Source organism: Aspergillus melleus (assembly GCF_016097325.1).
Source record: "Aspergillus melleus strain CBS 546.65 chromosome Unknown contig1, whole genome shotgun sequence".
Classification (NCBI taxonomy): Eukaryota; Fungi; Ascomycota; class Eurotiomycetes; order Eurotiales; family Aspergillaceae; genus Aspergillus; species Aspergillus melleus.
In genome coordinates, this window is record NW_025763370.1 from 7,677,092 (window position 1) to 7,692,556 (window position 15,465).

The 15,465-nt window shown below is 52.6% G+C and overlaps 8 protein-coding genes across 8 annotated transcripts; 4 read left to right on the forward strand and 4 right to left on the reverse strand.

Moving 5' to 3' along the window:
- Window positions 1-192: 192 nt before the first annotated feature.
- Window positions 193-1,619, reverse strand: LDX57_002756 (queuosine 5'-phosphate N-glycosylase/hydrolase; the record flags this gene model as incomplete). Its single annotated transcript, XM_046084405.1, has 4 exons — window positions 193-635; window positions 696-927; window positions 987-1,141; window positions 1,202-1,619. 4 exons carry the CDS (start codon window positions 1,617-1,619, stop codon window positions 193-195), a joined length of 1,248 nt encoding a protein of 415 aa, XP_045940368.1.
- Window positions 1,620-2,960: 1,341 nt separating this feature from the next.
- On the forward strand, window positions 2,961-5,474 carry UBA2 (E1 ubiquitin-activating protein ubaB; the record flags this gene model as incomplete). Its single annotated transcript, XM_046084406.1, has 10 exons — window positions 2,961-3,020; window positions 3,128-3,298; window positions 3,422-3,658; window positions 3,732-3,856; window positions 3,919-3,983; window positions 4,038-4,317; window positions 4,376-4,551; window positions 4,601-4,713; window positions 4,768-5,111; window positions 5,162-5,474. 10 exons carry the CDS (start codon window positions 2,961-2,963, stop codon window positions 5,472-5,474), a joined length of 1,884 nt encoding a protein of 627 aa, XP_045940369.1.
- Window positions 5,475-5,746: 272 nt separating this feature from the next.
- LDX57_002758 (SDR family NAD(P)-dependent oxidoreductase) lies at window positions 5,747-6,798 on the reverse strand (the record flags this gene model as incomplete). The annotated part of the gene is made up of 3 exons (XM_046084407.1): window positions 5,747-5,904; window positions 5,975-6,374; window positions 6,457-6,798. 3 exons carry the CDS (start codon window positions 6,796-6,798, stop codon window positions 5,747-5,749), a joined length of 900 nt encoding a protein of 299 aa, XP_045940370.1.
- Window positions 6,799-7,256: 458 nt separating this feature from the next.
- On the forward strand, window positions 7,257-7,830 carry ELC1 (elongin C). Its single transcript, XM_046084408.1, has 2 exons — window positions 7,257-7,447; window positions 7,574-7,830. The coding sequence occupies exons 1-2, from the start codon at window positions 7,321-7,323 to the stop codon at window positions 7,759-7,761; spliced, it is 315 nt and encodes a 104-aa protein (XP_045940371.1). The 5' UTR covers window positions 7,257-7,320; the 3' UTR covers window positions 7,762-7,830.
- A 456-nt stretch (window positions 7,831-8,286) lies between these two features.
- Window positions 8,287-9,789, reverse strand: SEN54 (tRNA-splicing endonuclease subunit SEN54 family protein; the record flags this gene model as incomplete). The annotated part of the gene is made up of 3 exons (XM_046084409.1): window positions 8,287-8,738; window positions 8,792-9,591; window positions 9,674-9,789. The coding sequence occupies 3 exons, from the start codon at window positions 9,787-9,789 to the stop codon at window positions 8,287-8,289; spliced, it is 1,368 nt and encodes a 455-aa protein (XP_045940372.1).
- A 233-nt stretch (window positions 9,790-10,022) lies between these two features.
- LDX57_002761 (uncharacterized protein) lies at window positions 10,023-10,331 on the forward strand (the record flags this gene model as incomplete). Its single annotated transcript, XM_046084410.1, has 2 exons — window positions 10,023-10,073; window positions 10,137-10,331. 2 exons carry the CDS (start codon window positions 10,023-10,025, stop codon window positions 10,329-10,331), a joined length of 246 nt encoding a protein of 81 aa, XP_045940373.1.
- Window positions 10,332-11,034: 703 nt separating this feature from the next.
- On the reverse strand, window positions 11,035-12,387 carry LDX57_002762 (arrestin C-terminal domain-containing protein; the record flags this gene model as incomplete). Its single annotated transcript, XM_046084411.1, has 3 exons — window positions 11,035-11,277; window positions 11,340-12,224; window positions 12,310-12,387. 3 exons carry the CDS (start codon window positions 12,385-12,387, stop codon window positions 11,035-11,037), a joined length of 1,206 nt encoding a protein of 401 aa, XP_045940374.1.
- A 1,532-nt stretch (window positions 12,388-13,919) lies between these two features.
- Window positions 13,920-14,659, forward strand: LDX57_002763 (putative DNA polymerase delta subunit 4; the record flags this gene model as incomplete). The annotated part of the gene is made up of 3 exons (XM_046084412.1): window positions 13,920-14,283; window positions 14,346-14,413; window positions 14,516-14,659. 3 exons carry the CDS (start codon window positions 13,920-13,922, stop codon window positions 14,657-14,659), a joined length of 576 nt encoding a protein of 191 aa, XP_045940375.1.
- Between the last annotated feature and the right edge of the window lie 806 nt (window positions 14,660-15,465).

The following is a 15,465-nucleotide window of genomic DNA, read 5'->3' on the forward strand; positions in this document are numbered from 1 at the left end:
GATCTAAAGCGAGACTTCCATATCCAAGAAGGTTGTTGCTGCTACCAGCGCGCAGAAGCAAAAATAGGTATCACTGTCTATAAAACCTCCCAATGCAATAAGACGCAAGCGATTTATCCACAGATTCAAACAAGAAGCAATAAGGGTATAAGTGACCAAGAGAAAAGGAGGAAAGGATCTAGGGTCTAGCTTTTAGTACCAGATACTCCGGGTTCGGTGATGAGGAATCGACTCCTGTCCATCGCTTTCCAACTCTTTCATCGTGTCGTAAAGGAAGAAATCTATGAAAATGGCGTTGAGGCCCGGGCCCTTGATCTCGTGCACACTCTTCTGACGACGTTTCTGAGTACTGCATTTCTCTTGTTCGGCCCTCATATCAGGGGTCTCTAGATACTGAGAAGGACCATCTGACTTGCTGTCATGGACCGGGGCGGGGACCAGCAATTCTTTGGCCTCTGGATGACGCAGTTCGATCTCTCGTCGGATTAGCTCGACGCACCAGATGCTCGTTGCGCGCAATTCCACTTCCCATGTCGACCCACTGGGGATCATCTTTTGGCTGCGGATGTGGCTCTCGAGAGGAGGCGAGTATCTGAGACACCCCAGCTGGTGCAGCATTTGAGGGATCCGATAGTCTATAATTGTCAGTGGTGAAAACTATGGTGGGGAATTGGTTTGCACTTAGAGTAACATACCGGCAAACATGGTGATTTTATCGATATCGTGGAATTCACCGAATCCTTCGCCATTGAAGCAAGCCCACAAATCGGCGATGAGGATCTGCGCGCGCTTGTACAGACGGACCCTCCGCCCCTGGAAGCTGGTCTCGTCACGAAAGCAAGGAAAGTTCTCCGCCAGAAGGTTCACGAGAGCCGGGGCAGAGCGGCTGGAGCTGTATATACAGTTCAAGAAGCTTCCATCAAAGTCCTAAAGATTGTCAGGGTTGCATTCACATGATGATCGTAGCAGAAAGAGTCTGAACATACCTTGCACAAGATACGTCCGGCCTCCTGCAGACACTCGAGTCGCTCCTTGAGCAAAGGGATTTCCTCGTCGGTTGCAGACCTGAAGACATGCCTGAGCAATTCCTCGGTGCATTCATCCTCGTTGGCCCAAAATTCCGGGGTCGTAATTGGGATCCCTGCGAATCTTAATATCGACGTTCATCTGACACCATGGGGTTTGACAGCAAGATGCCTACCTTCCTCCAGGGCTCTCTGCAGAGCAGCAACTAAACTCCAGTAGCCGGTCCATTTCCGTCCGCGATACTCAATGGCGAAGCGTTTCTCACTCGGCAACTCAGACCAGAAACTGAAATTGAGCAGGTCCATGGTGAAGACGAAATCGACGGTGGCCTCGTCCTTGGTCTTGGGATGCAATTCATGTTCCGACCACGTTTGCGTGGAGTAACCTTTCTTCTGCATCTGGCGCCATATCATTTCGGCAGCGGCCTTGACGTTGGACGGGATCAGGGCGACGTCGATGGCATTGTCGAAAACATATTGCGCATTCTCTAGAACCTTAGTCTCGGCTGCCAGAGGGTTTGCCGGACCCCCATCCAAGCCGAGGGATTTGCGCAGGAGCGCGAGCAACTCGGGATCGGCTTCGTCGTCTGACATGTTGGGTGCGGGATTGATATCGGAAACTCAACACAAATTCAAAAAGCGCTGAATGACTGAGACTTAAGCGGGAGAAAGGTTGAAAACCGATGGAGAAATGCCCACTTAAGAAGAGGAAAAGGGAAAATGGAGCGAGCAAAGAATGGCTCAATTAGCGCATGGAGTTCTCCACGTCAGGCACCAGAGAGGAACGGTTTGTCGTTGACCCAAAGAACGATCGTCCAATTTCACCTACTCCGTACTAAGTACTAACCTACGGAGTGAGGGAAGGTAAAGAAGTGTCGGGGGTGCGTCTGCTGTCCAGCCTGTACAGTACTGTGGACGAGCCCAAAAGGAGGCACCAAGGGAAAGAACAATGAGGGCAACTAAAAAATGATGGATAAAAGTGTTATCGATAACTGGTGACTCCTTATCGTCTTAGTCATCCTGAATTTAATTTCTTTTTTTCTGTTAGTTTTTGCCTCTCTCCCCTTTTGGTCCAGTCCTTCAGTGCCTTAAAAAGGGTCCAACCAAAGAACAAGCACCGCTAGTTCTGCTCGGCTTGCCCGTCATTCGTGTGATTCTAGAGGATCCACGTGAAGAGAGACAGGGCCTGCCATTCTCGGGTTACTCTGCCCCGTAGAGACTCTCCAACATCCACCTTTTCTAGAAAGTTCCTGGGAGTAAACAGTGAAACACTGACCAGTGGCAGCCTGGATCCAGGCAGCAATGCAAACAGGTGCAAACATGCTGACCTCAGCCGGGTCTCTCCCACGTGACCCTGCAGCATCCGGACGGGGAGTTGCAGGACTGAAAGGTGTGAAGCTCTTCTATCCAGCATCTGATCTGTCCAGTCCCCTCCGTAGTTGCCGTAGGATCAAGAGGGGGAATTAGGATTGATGTCTTAGTGAGTGAATTCCGCCAGTAGAGACCGGGGTCTTAGTATGGATAGTTCCTAGTCCGGGATGAGAATAACAGAGGGCAAATGCGATTGCCTCTCGTGGGGACTCAGGGTGACAGAATGAACTTAATGAGAGTTACTGTCTAAGATGTGAGTTTGGCCATGTAAAACTTCATTGTGAAAACAACACGGGAAAGAGCAGTCGGGCCCGTCCGACGGAACAAAGGCCATTTTGCAAGCGGGCGATTGCTGTCGTCATTGCAGTCACTTCCGGCGGACCTTCTCATCGCCCTTCAGCTTGCCTGCCATTCACTTCCCTCCCCACACTCCTTCTTCGCTCCTGTCCCCTTCCCCCCTCCAATTCCTCCTCCACTCTCTGCGTCGCTCCCTTGGCGATGCCTTTCAATCCACTCTGACGCCTGGAATCTCTCATTTCATTCTCCGTGCACTGTCGCGCAACCATGGCGCGGGACACTTATTCGCAGCGCTCCCTCGGGACCTTGTCTAGGCGCATCAAAGAGGTACCTCACCTCCCATCCTGCTCCGCACCGCTCAAGCATCGGGCCTTTCGATGTCCCGTGGGTCATAACTATCTTCCTTCTTGTGCTGACTCCTGCGAAAATGATAGTCGCGCGTTCTTCTCGTTGGTGCCGGTGGCATCGGTTGCGAACTCTTGAAAAACCTACTGCTCTCCGGCTTCGGCGAAATTCACATTATCGACCTGGACACGATAGACCTGAGCAACTTGAACCGCCAATTCCTCTTTCGCTCCGAACACATTTCAAAGTCCAAGGCATTGGTATGTAACCTCCCGGCCCTCCGCCCTACACTACAACTTGTCTTCCCCTCCGGATAGCTCCAATATCGACACCCCATGTTGGTTCTACCTGGCAATGATCTGACATGACTGGATGCGATACAGGTTGCGAAGGATGTCGCACAGAAATTCAACCCAAAAGCGACGCTGGAAGCCTATCATGCGAACATAAAGGACAGCAGATTCAACGTCGACTGGTTCGGGCAGTTCAAGATCGTTTTCAACGCGCTAGATAACCTCGATGCTCGTCGTCATGTCAACCGAATGTGCCTGGCTGCGGATGTGCCGTTGATCGAGAGCGGGACGACGGGATTCAACGGGCAGGTGCAAGTGATCAAGAAGGTAGGATTGCCTAGTCGCGGACTGCGGATTTCTTCGGCTGCGGTGTTGGTGTTGATTGCTGATGATCTGACAGGGTGTGACCGAATGCTACGATTGCAATTCCAAAGAGGTACCCAAGTCGTTCCCCGTTTGCACTATCCGCAGCACCCCGAGCCAACCCATCCATTGCATTGTCTGGGCTAAAAGTTACCTCTTCCCGTGAGCGCACCCCTCGTCATTTCCTACGTTCGGCGCATTATACTAATTGGCATCGCCTACAGTGAGCTTTTCGGTATCAGTGAAGACGAGACACCCGAGCTTGACAACACGGAAGATAACGATAATGGTGGGTTTGGTTTCTGCGGTTCTACTGAGCGAGGCTAACCCAGATCTAATTTAGCGGAGGAGATTGCGAATCTCCGGAGAGAAGCCCAAGCGCTCAACGAAATCCGCCAATCTATGGGATCCCCTGAGTTCGCCCAGAGGGTATTTGAGAAGGTGTTCACAAACGACATCGATCGGCTACGAGGAATGGAGGATATGTGGAGTACCCGCGAACCTCCCATGCCGCTCTACTTCGAGAAGCTGCAAGAAGAGTCCGCCGGTATCCAGCCCATTGTGTCAAATGACGATCAAAAAGTATGGTCGGTAGCGGAAGATCTTGTTGTGTTCAGAGACAGGTTCGGAGTGCCTTTCCCGTGCTTTCGATGAATTGACATTCAACTAACACTATACCAGCCTGGATCGGTTAAGTAGACGTTTAAGAGAGCTTCAAGGGTCATCGAATGGCGATACCCAGCCAGTTCTAGCCTTTGACAAGGATGACGTTGACACGCTTGATTTCGTCACAGCCACTGCTAACCTGCGCGCCACGATATTTGGGATTGACTCGAAATCCAAATTCGATACAAAACGTATGTGTACCCCTGCTACCGGTCTTTTGCTCGTGCTGATCGTATAAAGAAATGGCCGGGAACATCATTCCTGCGATAGCCACCACAAACGCGATGACCGCCGGTCTTTGTGTTCTACAGGCCATGAAAGTGTTGAACAATGACTATGAAAACGCGAAGATGGTGCGCTGTAACGACTCCACTGCCTCAAGCCTATATTAACTCTTCTCCTACCAGATCTTCCTCGAACGTTCGGGCGCGCGCGCGATCAACTCCGACTCACTGAAACCGCCAAATCCCAACTGCCCAGTATGCTCTGTCGCCCACGGCAGACTAATCTTTAACCCAGATAGTGCGACAGTCGGTAATCTAGTGAAAGACATCCTCGAAGCACAACTTGGCTACGGAGAGGAGGTATCGATCAGCACCGAGCAGGGAATCTTATACGATTTAGACTTGGAAGACAACCTTCCCAAGAAACTGTCTGAGATGGGAATTCACAATGAAACGTTCATCACGGTCATGGACGAAGAGGATCAGGAGCCTCGCGTGAATCTAGAACTAATCGCCTCTACCCAAAAGTAAGACAGCTCTTTTTGACCTCGGTCGGCGATTGCTAACCAACTCTTAGATCTAAGACTACCGATGAGGAGAAGACCGTCTCCCTCGTCAATGTCCCGGAGATCCCGCGCAAACCTAAGAAGTCCGCGCCTGCTCCTGAAGAGCAAACGAATGGCCATACTGGCGCCGGCCGCAAACGTGATGCTGAAACGGCAGGCCTCAGCAACGGCGAGGATGAACGCGTCAAACGAGTCGCCAATGTGTCTGTCGCCGATGGCGAACACAACGGCGAACAAAAAGGCGAACAAAACGGCGACGGAGCACATCCCATCGTTCTAGACGAGGAGCCAAATAGCGGAGCCATCTTGATCGACGACGACTGAATGATACCAAGATCTAGAGGAGTATTTGGACTAAAAGGGAGGTGTTATCATGATAAACTCTCTCGTCTTTAGGAATCTTCGGTGCCAGAATCCATGGGCTGGTCGGTCGGTTATGTTGGATGATTCCTTTTTTTTTGCTTCTCATCTTTTTGTTCTCAGTTCAATTTTCTTGTAACATACGTCATGAGCACGAAGTCTGATCCGAATAGAATTGCTATCTGAAATTCAATATTATACAAGTATATTCATCTCCAATGGCACAGCCAGCTATGTTATACGGCACTCAATCCCCCGTCCAGATTAAGCACGCAGTTATTAGCATACTCATTACGGGCCAGAAACACCGCCGCATCTGCGATCTCATGAGGCTGGCCAAATCGTCGCAACGGAATGCTCTCTTTCAACCGGTTTGTTTCGCTTCCGCTGAAATCTAGAACCTGTCAGAATAATCCCCTGCATACCAATACATCTCATGTCGAATCCAAGCAAAGACAACTTACCCGCAATCATCGGCGTTTCAATATACCCCGGTACAATCGCATTCGACCTTACCACCACATCCCTCAGGGAACTCGCAGCCTCGACGCTCAACGACCTCGTCAATCCCAACAGACCGGCCTTGGAAGCCGCGTACGGCACCGCGCCCGTCCCCCCTTTCACTGCCAGTAACGAGGAGATGTTAATAATGCATTTCGACGCGGGTCTCGCGCCGTCATCACCATCGCTATCATTCCTCCTCCGGAGACGACTGCGGATCGAGGCGCGGAGTAGTGCGCGCGATGTCAACATCGCGCCTTCGAGGTTCGTGCGCAGGGTTCTTGAGATGTCGGCTGGTTCCTGCTTTGGGAGGATGTTGGAGATGGAGATCCCGGCGGCGTTGACGAGGATGTCGACGTTTTGCTGTGTTGTGTTAGGTTCACCTTTTGGAAGTATGTCCGCACGGTTGAGGGTAGGAAGGATACGATAGGGAGGGTAGAAATACCATCGCCTTTTCTAGTTCGCGAACCCAACTACTCGCCTCTGATACATCGCCCACTAGTAGACTGATTCGATCCGACGCAGGGACCAACGAGCCCGGTGTCCGTTCTACCGCTTCTGCAGGGCTTTTCTGGTTCTGCTGCTCCTCCTCTAGAACTCTCGTAGTTCCAACTTCTCCATCCGGCAGCTTCAGACCCTCATCAACAGACGTGGCTCTCTGCAACCGCGTCGCGGCATGGATCAGTCGCTCATAAGACCGTCCCACGACAATAACCCGGTCTGCGCCTTCTTGGAGGAATCGTTCGGCAATGGCGTATCCGATCCCTGAGGAGCCGCCTGTTATCATGCATGTGCGGCCGGAAAGCTGGTTCGTGCTGCCTTTCGTGGTGGGGTAGTTGTCTTTTATTGGGGTGGATGAGATATGTCGGGTTAGAGGGAGAGATATTTTTGGGGAGAAGAGGAGGGATGGTTTTGTAAGAGGGCGGAGGGGGAGGAATTGTTTCATTCTGTAGGTAGGTGGTGGGGTTCAGCTCAGGGTAGGTTTAGTGCATGCAGGGTTTATTGTATGTTGCTGGGTGGATGTAGTAGAATCGGTTGATATCTGGACAGCTGGGATTGAATGACTGACTCAATCAAATGCAAAGTCAATTCCAATTAGATATGTGACACAAAAGGTATACCTCATCCAGACCGAAAGTGATGTTGAAGTATGATAAGAAGTAGAAGTAGAAGCCGAAGCAGCGGAATTCCGTCACCAGCTTAAGCACGGACCACCTGCGGGAAACCCACGCGATTCTCGCCGCCGCCGCCTCTTTGCTCTTCCACTGCCGCCTGGTCCGTGACGAAACCGACACGCTCATCTGCCAGAATGGCTTCTTCATCCTCTCAGCAGTCCGAGTACGTGACGCTCGTGTCAGGCGATGGATTCGAGTTTGTGATTCCCAGAAGCACGGCCTGCATTTCGGGGACGATACGTCGCATGTTGGAGCCGTCTAGTAAGCATCTCCCATCTCGATCCTTGTTCTCGTTTCTTCTGTGGTTCCTGGCACCCAGAGCTCCTCTTGGTTTCTGGCTCAAATTTGAAATGGACCCATGACTGACCATTGGTGGTTACGGTACAGGTCGATTCTCCGAAGCCATAACGGGTCGCTGCGTCCTCGAGAATATCAGCGGCATTGTCCTAGAGAAAGTCTGCGAATATTTCTGCTACAATGAGAAGAATAAAAACCAGACTAACGTGCCGGATATGGATATTCCGCCGGAACTGTGTCTGGAGATGTTGATGGCAGCGGATTATTTAGATACGTAACGTCTGAGGTGAGATTTCGCTGTGGACGGATCTGGATAGGCGCTGTGCTAATGTTTTTGGATTTAGGAGCTGAGGAACTTGATTAGATTTGATGTGCATGGATTATGATTACATTCGAATATGTCTCTATGGGCTGGAGTTACGGAATGGACTGGTTGTATTTATAAATTCTACAGGGTATAGAACTACCGATGGCGTTGGTTGTCCCGGGTCATCTTCTTCGGATGCCTCTTTCTTGGATATGATCTAAAGGATCCCGACGGAGAGTACGGTTATACTTCCCTTCGCAAAGCTTAGCCATCTGGCATCAAATATCCGACCTAGCTCCATGGACGGACGTTTCTAAAGATGATGGCAGATCAGTCCGACATCTCCCTTCAATTGAGTCCTGCCTCCACTCTTCCATGGTGGCAGGGTCTCCTTCACAGATACAGGAGAGACATGCTTCTCTTCATCTAGTCCCACTATACTGCAGGGTCTCAGATGGAATGTTATCGAAATTCTGTCGCAACGTACCAACCAAGCTCATCGTCCTTTGGGTTTGGGTCGAGAGAAACCGCCCTTTTTGTTCCCCTGAGGGGCCTCGAATGCATACAACTTCTCCTTGCCAAATGCTGCATCGGCAACTCGGAGATAGCTCACCACGCCTTGGTCCACTACCGCCAGAATGACGCTGCGGTACCCCTGTCGTAGACGCATGTAGAGGGCCCGGCTCATCTTCTCACCTTCGGGGGGTTCTAGCGGGGAATTATCAAGTAGGCTGCCTATCTGGGCCATTGTGGGCATGGTCGTCTGCTCCCGGGCGTCGACAACGGCGATGCGAAAATCCGGGGGAGGAGGAGCGGTTTTGCGGAAGGCCGTGGATGGCTTGTAGATGTGGAAAACGACGCGGAATGGCGCCGACGTACGCGGCGTTTCCGTCTTGGGAGCGACGGGGTCATACCATGGAATGATGGCGAGTTTGCGATAGACGTCCTCTGCAGAGTTTAGTACCAGTACCCTAAGTTTTCCACAGCACGGAGCGACTCACTATAGTTACGGTGGATTCCCAGACCGGCCACCGGCCCAAGGGCCGTGGTGTTGGGTTTATGAAACCAATCCAAAAACCTCTCGTAGATGCCGGCCAGTCCAGGTCCTTGTGGCTGAGGCGATTCAGCGGGAGCCGGCTCCTCCGCATCGTCGTACCATCCAGGCGCGCGAAAGACCGAATAACCCAAGCGTTTCAACCCGGTGTAGACGGAGAACCGCTCGACAGTCAACCCTCCACTTGCAACGAAGCATGCATAGGCGGCCTGTAGGCTCATTGGGATCGTCGGCTCCTCTGTATCACCACTCTCGTCGCATCCCACCGACGAGGCGGGCCATCGGATGTCCAAGCTGCCTCGTTCCAGGAGATACAGCGCTTCCTCCGGCAGCAGCCACACGCGATTCCAGCGATCCGCCCGGCCGGTTGTTTTGAAAAGATTGCCCTTGGGGTTCGGGACGCAGACACACGAGTCGGGGAACACATTTCCCAGCCCCGTGTCGGCTGCGTTCTTCGGTTGAGGTTTTGTCTCCGCGTTGTCCTGCGACGCGCTGGGTTCGGGCGCATCCTCTGCCGTCGTCTCCGCCGTCTTGGGAGTGGCTACTACTGAGGGAGGCGGCGTGGGTCCATCAGGCATGTAGTAACCCACGACTGTATTCTTGGGGTTATGAAGTCGAGGATGCGCAAGGGCATTGTGCATCGCCTCGCGCGAGGCGGCGAGAACATCGGCCTGGAGGAGGGTGGGGTTGGGTTCGAAATCCTTCTCACCGCGCTTCGGCAGCGTGGCATGGGACGAGTCTGTGAGACTACATGGATGTCAATTGGTGTCACAGGCTAGTGGGGCCTCGAGCAAAGCGTCGCAAACACAGGTTGATTGTAGAGACTAACAATGAGATGTTGTTCAACATGCGAAAGTCCTGGGTCTCGTCCGACAGGTCGGTTTCGAAGTGTGGCGCGGAGTCATTGGAGGGGAGATGAATGGCAGCCTCATCTGTGTCGGCCATTTTGAAAGGAATCCCCAAACGTGGGGGGCACGTCGATTTGCTGGATGAGTTGAGAAGGGAAAGAGAAAGATACAGAGAGAGGAGAGGAAGATGGACAAAAATCTCGGCGGTCGGAGCTTATCAGATCAACCAAATCAGTTCCGCCCGCATTTCGTCCACGTCACTTTCCCTCCTATTTTCTTCCTGTTGACTATTTACCTTTTGCTGGTTCGGGGCATTATATTTGACAGACTATGTCTGATTCAACGGGGAATATCCCCAACTACAACGAGATTCTCTCGCAGGTACGTGACACAAATGTTCTCCTTCATACATTGGCGACCCCTCACTAAATTGCAGATATTCAGATCTCGGTGAATCTCCACAATGCATTAAACACATTCGGTGCCTCTTCTCCCCAGTATCAGACAATCCTCGAGATCCTCAAAGATACCCTCCGGAAAATGAACCACGTGCAGGACCGCGATGCCCGGGCCGTGGATGCAGATACGCTGAGTTTGGCACTGGGGTTCTTGGAGATTGGAAACGCGGCATCTGGATGAGAACAAGGATTCCATATAGACTCGAATGACGCCGCGCTTCATAATCCTGGGTTCGCTTGGATGCTGGCTGCCTGCCACCACTGGAAAGGGACAACAATCGCACTCAACGTCCCGTTACTCGCCCTCAGGCGATCCGCTGCCTCCTCAAATGAGGGGAATGTTGAATACTAAACTGGTTTGCTCATGCTGTGGCACCTTTCTTCCCTCCATCTCTCGCGAGTTCACGGGATCTGAGTCGCCACGGATTGGGATGGTGGCTGGTTTCAAGATTTGAGCTGTCAATCTTACACATTTAACATGAGGATACACAGCTGGAGCCACACGGGCATGTATCGAGTGCACTTTGACCCCAAAAAACACTCCATCCTGGAGCTAAGCAAAGCCAACCCCAACACCCCCGGTTTTCCCTGGCCAGCTAAAGACATAAACAAGAAAATGACATAAAATAAAGATGGCTATCAGGAACACCATGCATCAACCAAAATAGAAATAGCTGAACTCCGGGGCCCATGCATTCGTAAAGACATGATTGTGCTATATCTGATAGCAGAGTGGAATCGGAAGTGATGATCGCGCACAGGGTCACCTCCATAGATGGGCAGTATATAGAATGAGTATTGCATATGTCCAAAAGCCAAGCTAGGACAGATCGGTAGATTAAGATCAGGGTATTAGAGCATTCGAGCTGAGTTTGAAGATGTTTTCAGTCGATTAGCGGCTTCTTCTGTTTGCCGACAATGGCCACGCCCAGATGCCGTAGAGCGTTGTGATCGCCAGGGCGGACTATCGAGGGCAGAGGCAGCATGGGGTTGTCAGGGTTCACATGGACGGCATCTCGAGCCGCCTGCTCAATGGCCTCCATTTCCTCCTTGCACCCGGCGTGGTCAAGAGGACAGACAACGATCGGATGGCGAATGATGATGTCTCGTGCGGAAGCGAGGTGCGCCTAAAGGCTCATAGTCAGTCATCGATGCAGGAAAGAGGTAGGCACGAAGCGACAAGACCAACCTTTACTATTAGATAGTATTCGATCTTATAGAGGCTGGCAGTAGTTGTAAACCCGCTGACAGCATAGGTTGGAAAGGGCGCTTTCCCTCTGGGTAGAATCCCCTCCGCATCTCGCATATCCTTGGCCGGAAACACCAGGCCCAGATTTGTTAAATACCCGGACGGCGGTAGCTTCATTCCTACGGGCTCGGTTCTCTTGGTCAACGTCCGCACTTTCCGTTGCGGTTCGTCGCCTTCGTGATTGTAGATAATCTCTTCATCAATTGCGATGGTGATCTTGCTGATGGTGACCTTCCGCGCCTTGCTAATCCAGTCCTGGTTGGGGGACAGCTTTACATACACACTCACCGGGTCCAATGGGCCGTAGGACCATCTCGGCAACGATATCCCCAGCGTAACCAAGTGGTCGCTCACCTTTTCTGCAGACTCTGGGCGGTTGTACATGCCAAACGTGGACAGCGTGTCATATCGCGTGATAGGTACGGGGAATGAGTATTTCCTCTGGTCCGAATGCCCTTGCTGCACCATCACCACGATCTCGTAGTAGGTCTCCGCCGTGCGACTGGGTAATTGCAAGCTCGCTGGGGGGACTCGTCTCGAAGCATCGGGTCCCCCACGCCCGAACGGAATGAATAGGACAAACGGTAGATCCATTGAGATCACCTCCTCGAATTCTCGCCCCGCCGGACAGCGGAACAGAAGCATCTCCTTGCCCACGGTATCCGTGATTTCCTTCCTGGGCGGCGCCAGGCGTTTCTTCGCCATCGAGTCTGCCGAAGGGTGTATTGTCTCGCGACGATGGAGGGAGATAGTGATCAGTGAAACGTGGACAGGGGCGGTGACGCCCACGCTGGGTCGAATCTCGACTTTCCCTTCAATACGTGGCTAGGTCGCCGGTCAGCAGGGGAGCTCGCTGGCAGCAGGGCCCCGTGAAACCCCAACGAAACAGACGAAACAAGATTGTACTCACCATCGTTGCAGATATACCGGGGTAGCCGATCAGAAAATTGCCATTCGGCGGCCCCGACACTCGCACGAAGGCGGCCATGCTGAGAGCGCTGGACCCGCACCACCATGGGCACGCGGCCGTTGAGAGCGAAGCACTCCGGGGGTACTCCGGGCAGGAAACAACCTCGACGAGCCCGATCCTTTTAGACAGTTCATAGAGAGCGGAGGAGACGAGCGATTGCCGCTTGATCGCGCTGCGCCGAGAGCCTTGCGCAGGTGCGGTAAGCGGCCGGCTGGGGGGGAGTTCCTCGGACTCGGACAAGGAACAGGCGGACGAGTTCGATTGACGCACAAGACAGTCGATCTGTTTGTGATAGAGTCTAGCGGGGTGGAGGGAGAAGAGATCGGAAGCTGGAGAAGGGCGGTAGGAGCAGGACTGGTGAAACGACGAGGCGTTCGAACGGGAGGGCAGAAGTCGCAATGAGGAAGTGTTTATTGCCGCCGATGTGGGGGAGGTGAAGGAGAGCAGAAGCAGGTCGAGTCGCAGCGGCTACGGAACTACGGCCAGCCTCGCCCTCTCTCCTTCTCTTTCTCTCTCCGTCGTCACCGATCGGCGTTCGTTTCATGCTAGAAAAGCACGCGATTCCTTCCATCCTTCGTATCTTCTGTCCTTCTACTTATTCCAACTAGAGGATTGACTCTGGACATATGACTAACTCCAGTAATCACCTCGTTGGCGCCGCCCATCGAGAGGCCATTTTCCCCACATCATGCATCTACTACGGTCGATTCCTCTAGTGCCGTTGTTGTCGCAGGTGTCAAGTTTCTACACTACGGAATACATTCTGCAGACTTTCTTCTCCAGTTGTCATCAGACTGGGAATATCCCTCCCCCTTGAGACACCTTGAGCCACGCCATGAGAAATTCCGATCGGTTGCTGTTCACTGCAGAATGCAAAGGATCCAATCACAACGGTCACATCCGGAGCTCAGTCGGCTAAGATACCCTGGAGATTAATGGAGATTGATACGGAGGGGAGGCAACGTGAACACTGATTGTCGCCAACTAATGCACGCCGGGGGAAGTGCCCAAATGGCGGGATTCTCGGAGCGTCTAGACCGTGCCAGTCCACCCTTACTCCGTACATACGTAGGCTGTCCTCTGTAGGTGAGTCCGTACAGGCAGGTCTGTCGCTGCGGTCGAAGCGAGGGAGAGACAGGGAGGCCGTCCTCAGGCACTCAGGCAGCCAGGCACCACGATCCGATCTCCAAATTATGTAATCCCCGACCATACTCGCCCTCGATTCTCTCTGGTCAGATGAAACTATCTCAGTAGATCCTCCTGATGCAGTCAGAGCCTCATCTATATCCAGTAGAGATCTCGATCCCAAGTAGATCTTCTGCACGACCTCCTCTCAGTCACCTTACTGTATATGAGCGGACCCCCCGTTGCCCGGTGCAACAAGCGATGACATCGTCATTCTCCACTGCCCACAGCTTGGCCAGAACCATACTTCGACCTGCTCCGACTTCTGCTGCGAAAGGAAAATCCACCCTTTACCCGCTCGCAGGCTGATATCTGCTCCGTCTCTCATCTTCATAAAGGTCTCTCGATTCACTACAACCGCGAACATGCCTCCTGCTCGTCGTCGCGGTGGCAATACCGCCGCTCAACGCTCCGGCCAGTCCACGCTATCATTCGGCTCCAAGTCCAGGGTCACCAAGCCCTCAGCCACCACCCCCTCCCAGAAATCAAAGGATCTCGATGCCCTCACTATTCTTCCTGGGAAGCCATCCCACGATGCGATCTCGGAGCCGGAAGAATCACCGGCCACCCCCTCAGAGCCCCATGTGGCGGAAATCGCCGTGAAGGATCAAGCCCAAACGGAAATTCAACAGCCTTTGACCGAAGAGGAGGAGAAGGCACTCAAAGTCACAGAGCAGGACCTACGACAGTATTGGAAGAAGGAAGAGGCCAAGAGACGGGCCCCTCGAGGTGGGTTTCAAGTGACCCCAGGCCACCGGGGTCGTAGCGGCTAACCATTCTCTCCTCCCTAGTGCATCAAGGGGAGCTGTCGTTGCACGAGAAGATCCTACGACTCTTTGACCTCTCCAGTCAGTTTGGGGTAAGTTCATCTTCTTTCATTGTCTCAGCCCCTTTCAATTTTTCTCTTCTTTTCTTTTGGTTTTCAAATCACAAAAAGAGCCTTGTCTAACCATCTGTGCAGCCATGCATCGGGATCGCTCGACTAAAGCGTTGGAGACGTGCCAATATGCTCGGCCTTAACCCGCCTATCGAGGTCCTTGCTGTGATGTTGAAGCAGAACGATGATACGAAGCAGAGAGCCTATGTCGATGAACTCATGTCTTGAGTGCTCTGGAAATCCCGGGAGCGATCGGGTCGATCCGTACATTTACCATGACTTATACGAAAAGGGCCCATGGGGTGCACAGGCGTTTATAATTAGGATGAAACAAGGCGTTAGGAATTCTGTACATACCCTTTCGAATCTGATCTCTGGTGTTGTTTGAGCTCATCCTTTCTACCACCAGGGGAGACGAGGTGCTGTATAATGAGTGGCTATAGCTGTAGGACGCAACAGGCTGGAGAGCAACAGGAAAAGGGGGACTCGCCTCTTTGAGCTAAGCAGGCGTCAGCTCGCTACATGTGACGGTTACAATCATCTCCCCCTTGTCGCACGGTTGATATGAACTGTCCAACTGTCCCCAAATCGAACAAAGAACTCCTAACGGGCTAGAACAGGCCAATCCACGCCTCTGCGGTGTTACCATAACCACCATGTCTGCATTCCCATCCACCGAACTGCAGCCGCACAGAGACCCTCTTCCAGCAGGGACAACGTTCTGATTTCTGGGGTACCGCGCGCCACATGATGGTTCGGACCAGTTCCAGGCAGCGATGTTACCTTTGCTTTGCCTCGTCATCACATGGGATTTGCCCTATAGCAATCCCTTAACTTCTTACACAGCAGCACATGTTCCGCTGGGCGCTACGCTCGATGCTACATGTCTATGCCGATCCCATCGGCTTGGTGGCTATAATTACTTTTCACTGGTGTGGTATCACCGGTGGCTTACCATCTCGCCCGCTCGACGTGCGTTCTTTGTCTAGAGTCTAGAGGGGTACGCGTTGTGGTGACACCAGTACCACGTCAAG

Excerpts from the sequence above, each read along its gene's own strand:
- ELC1 (XM_046084408.1), top strand. The coding sequence starts at position 7,321 with ATGGCTTCTTCATCCTCTCAGCAGTCCGAGTACGTGACGCTCGTGTCA. Across the intron at positions 7,448-7,573 it reads TCGCATGTTGGAGCCGTCTA|GTCGATTCTCCGAAGCCATA; the intron begins GTAAGCATCTCC and ends GTTACGGTACAG.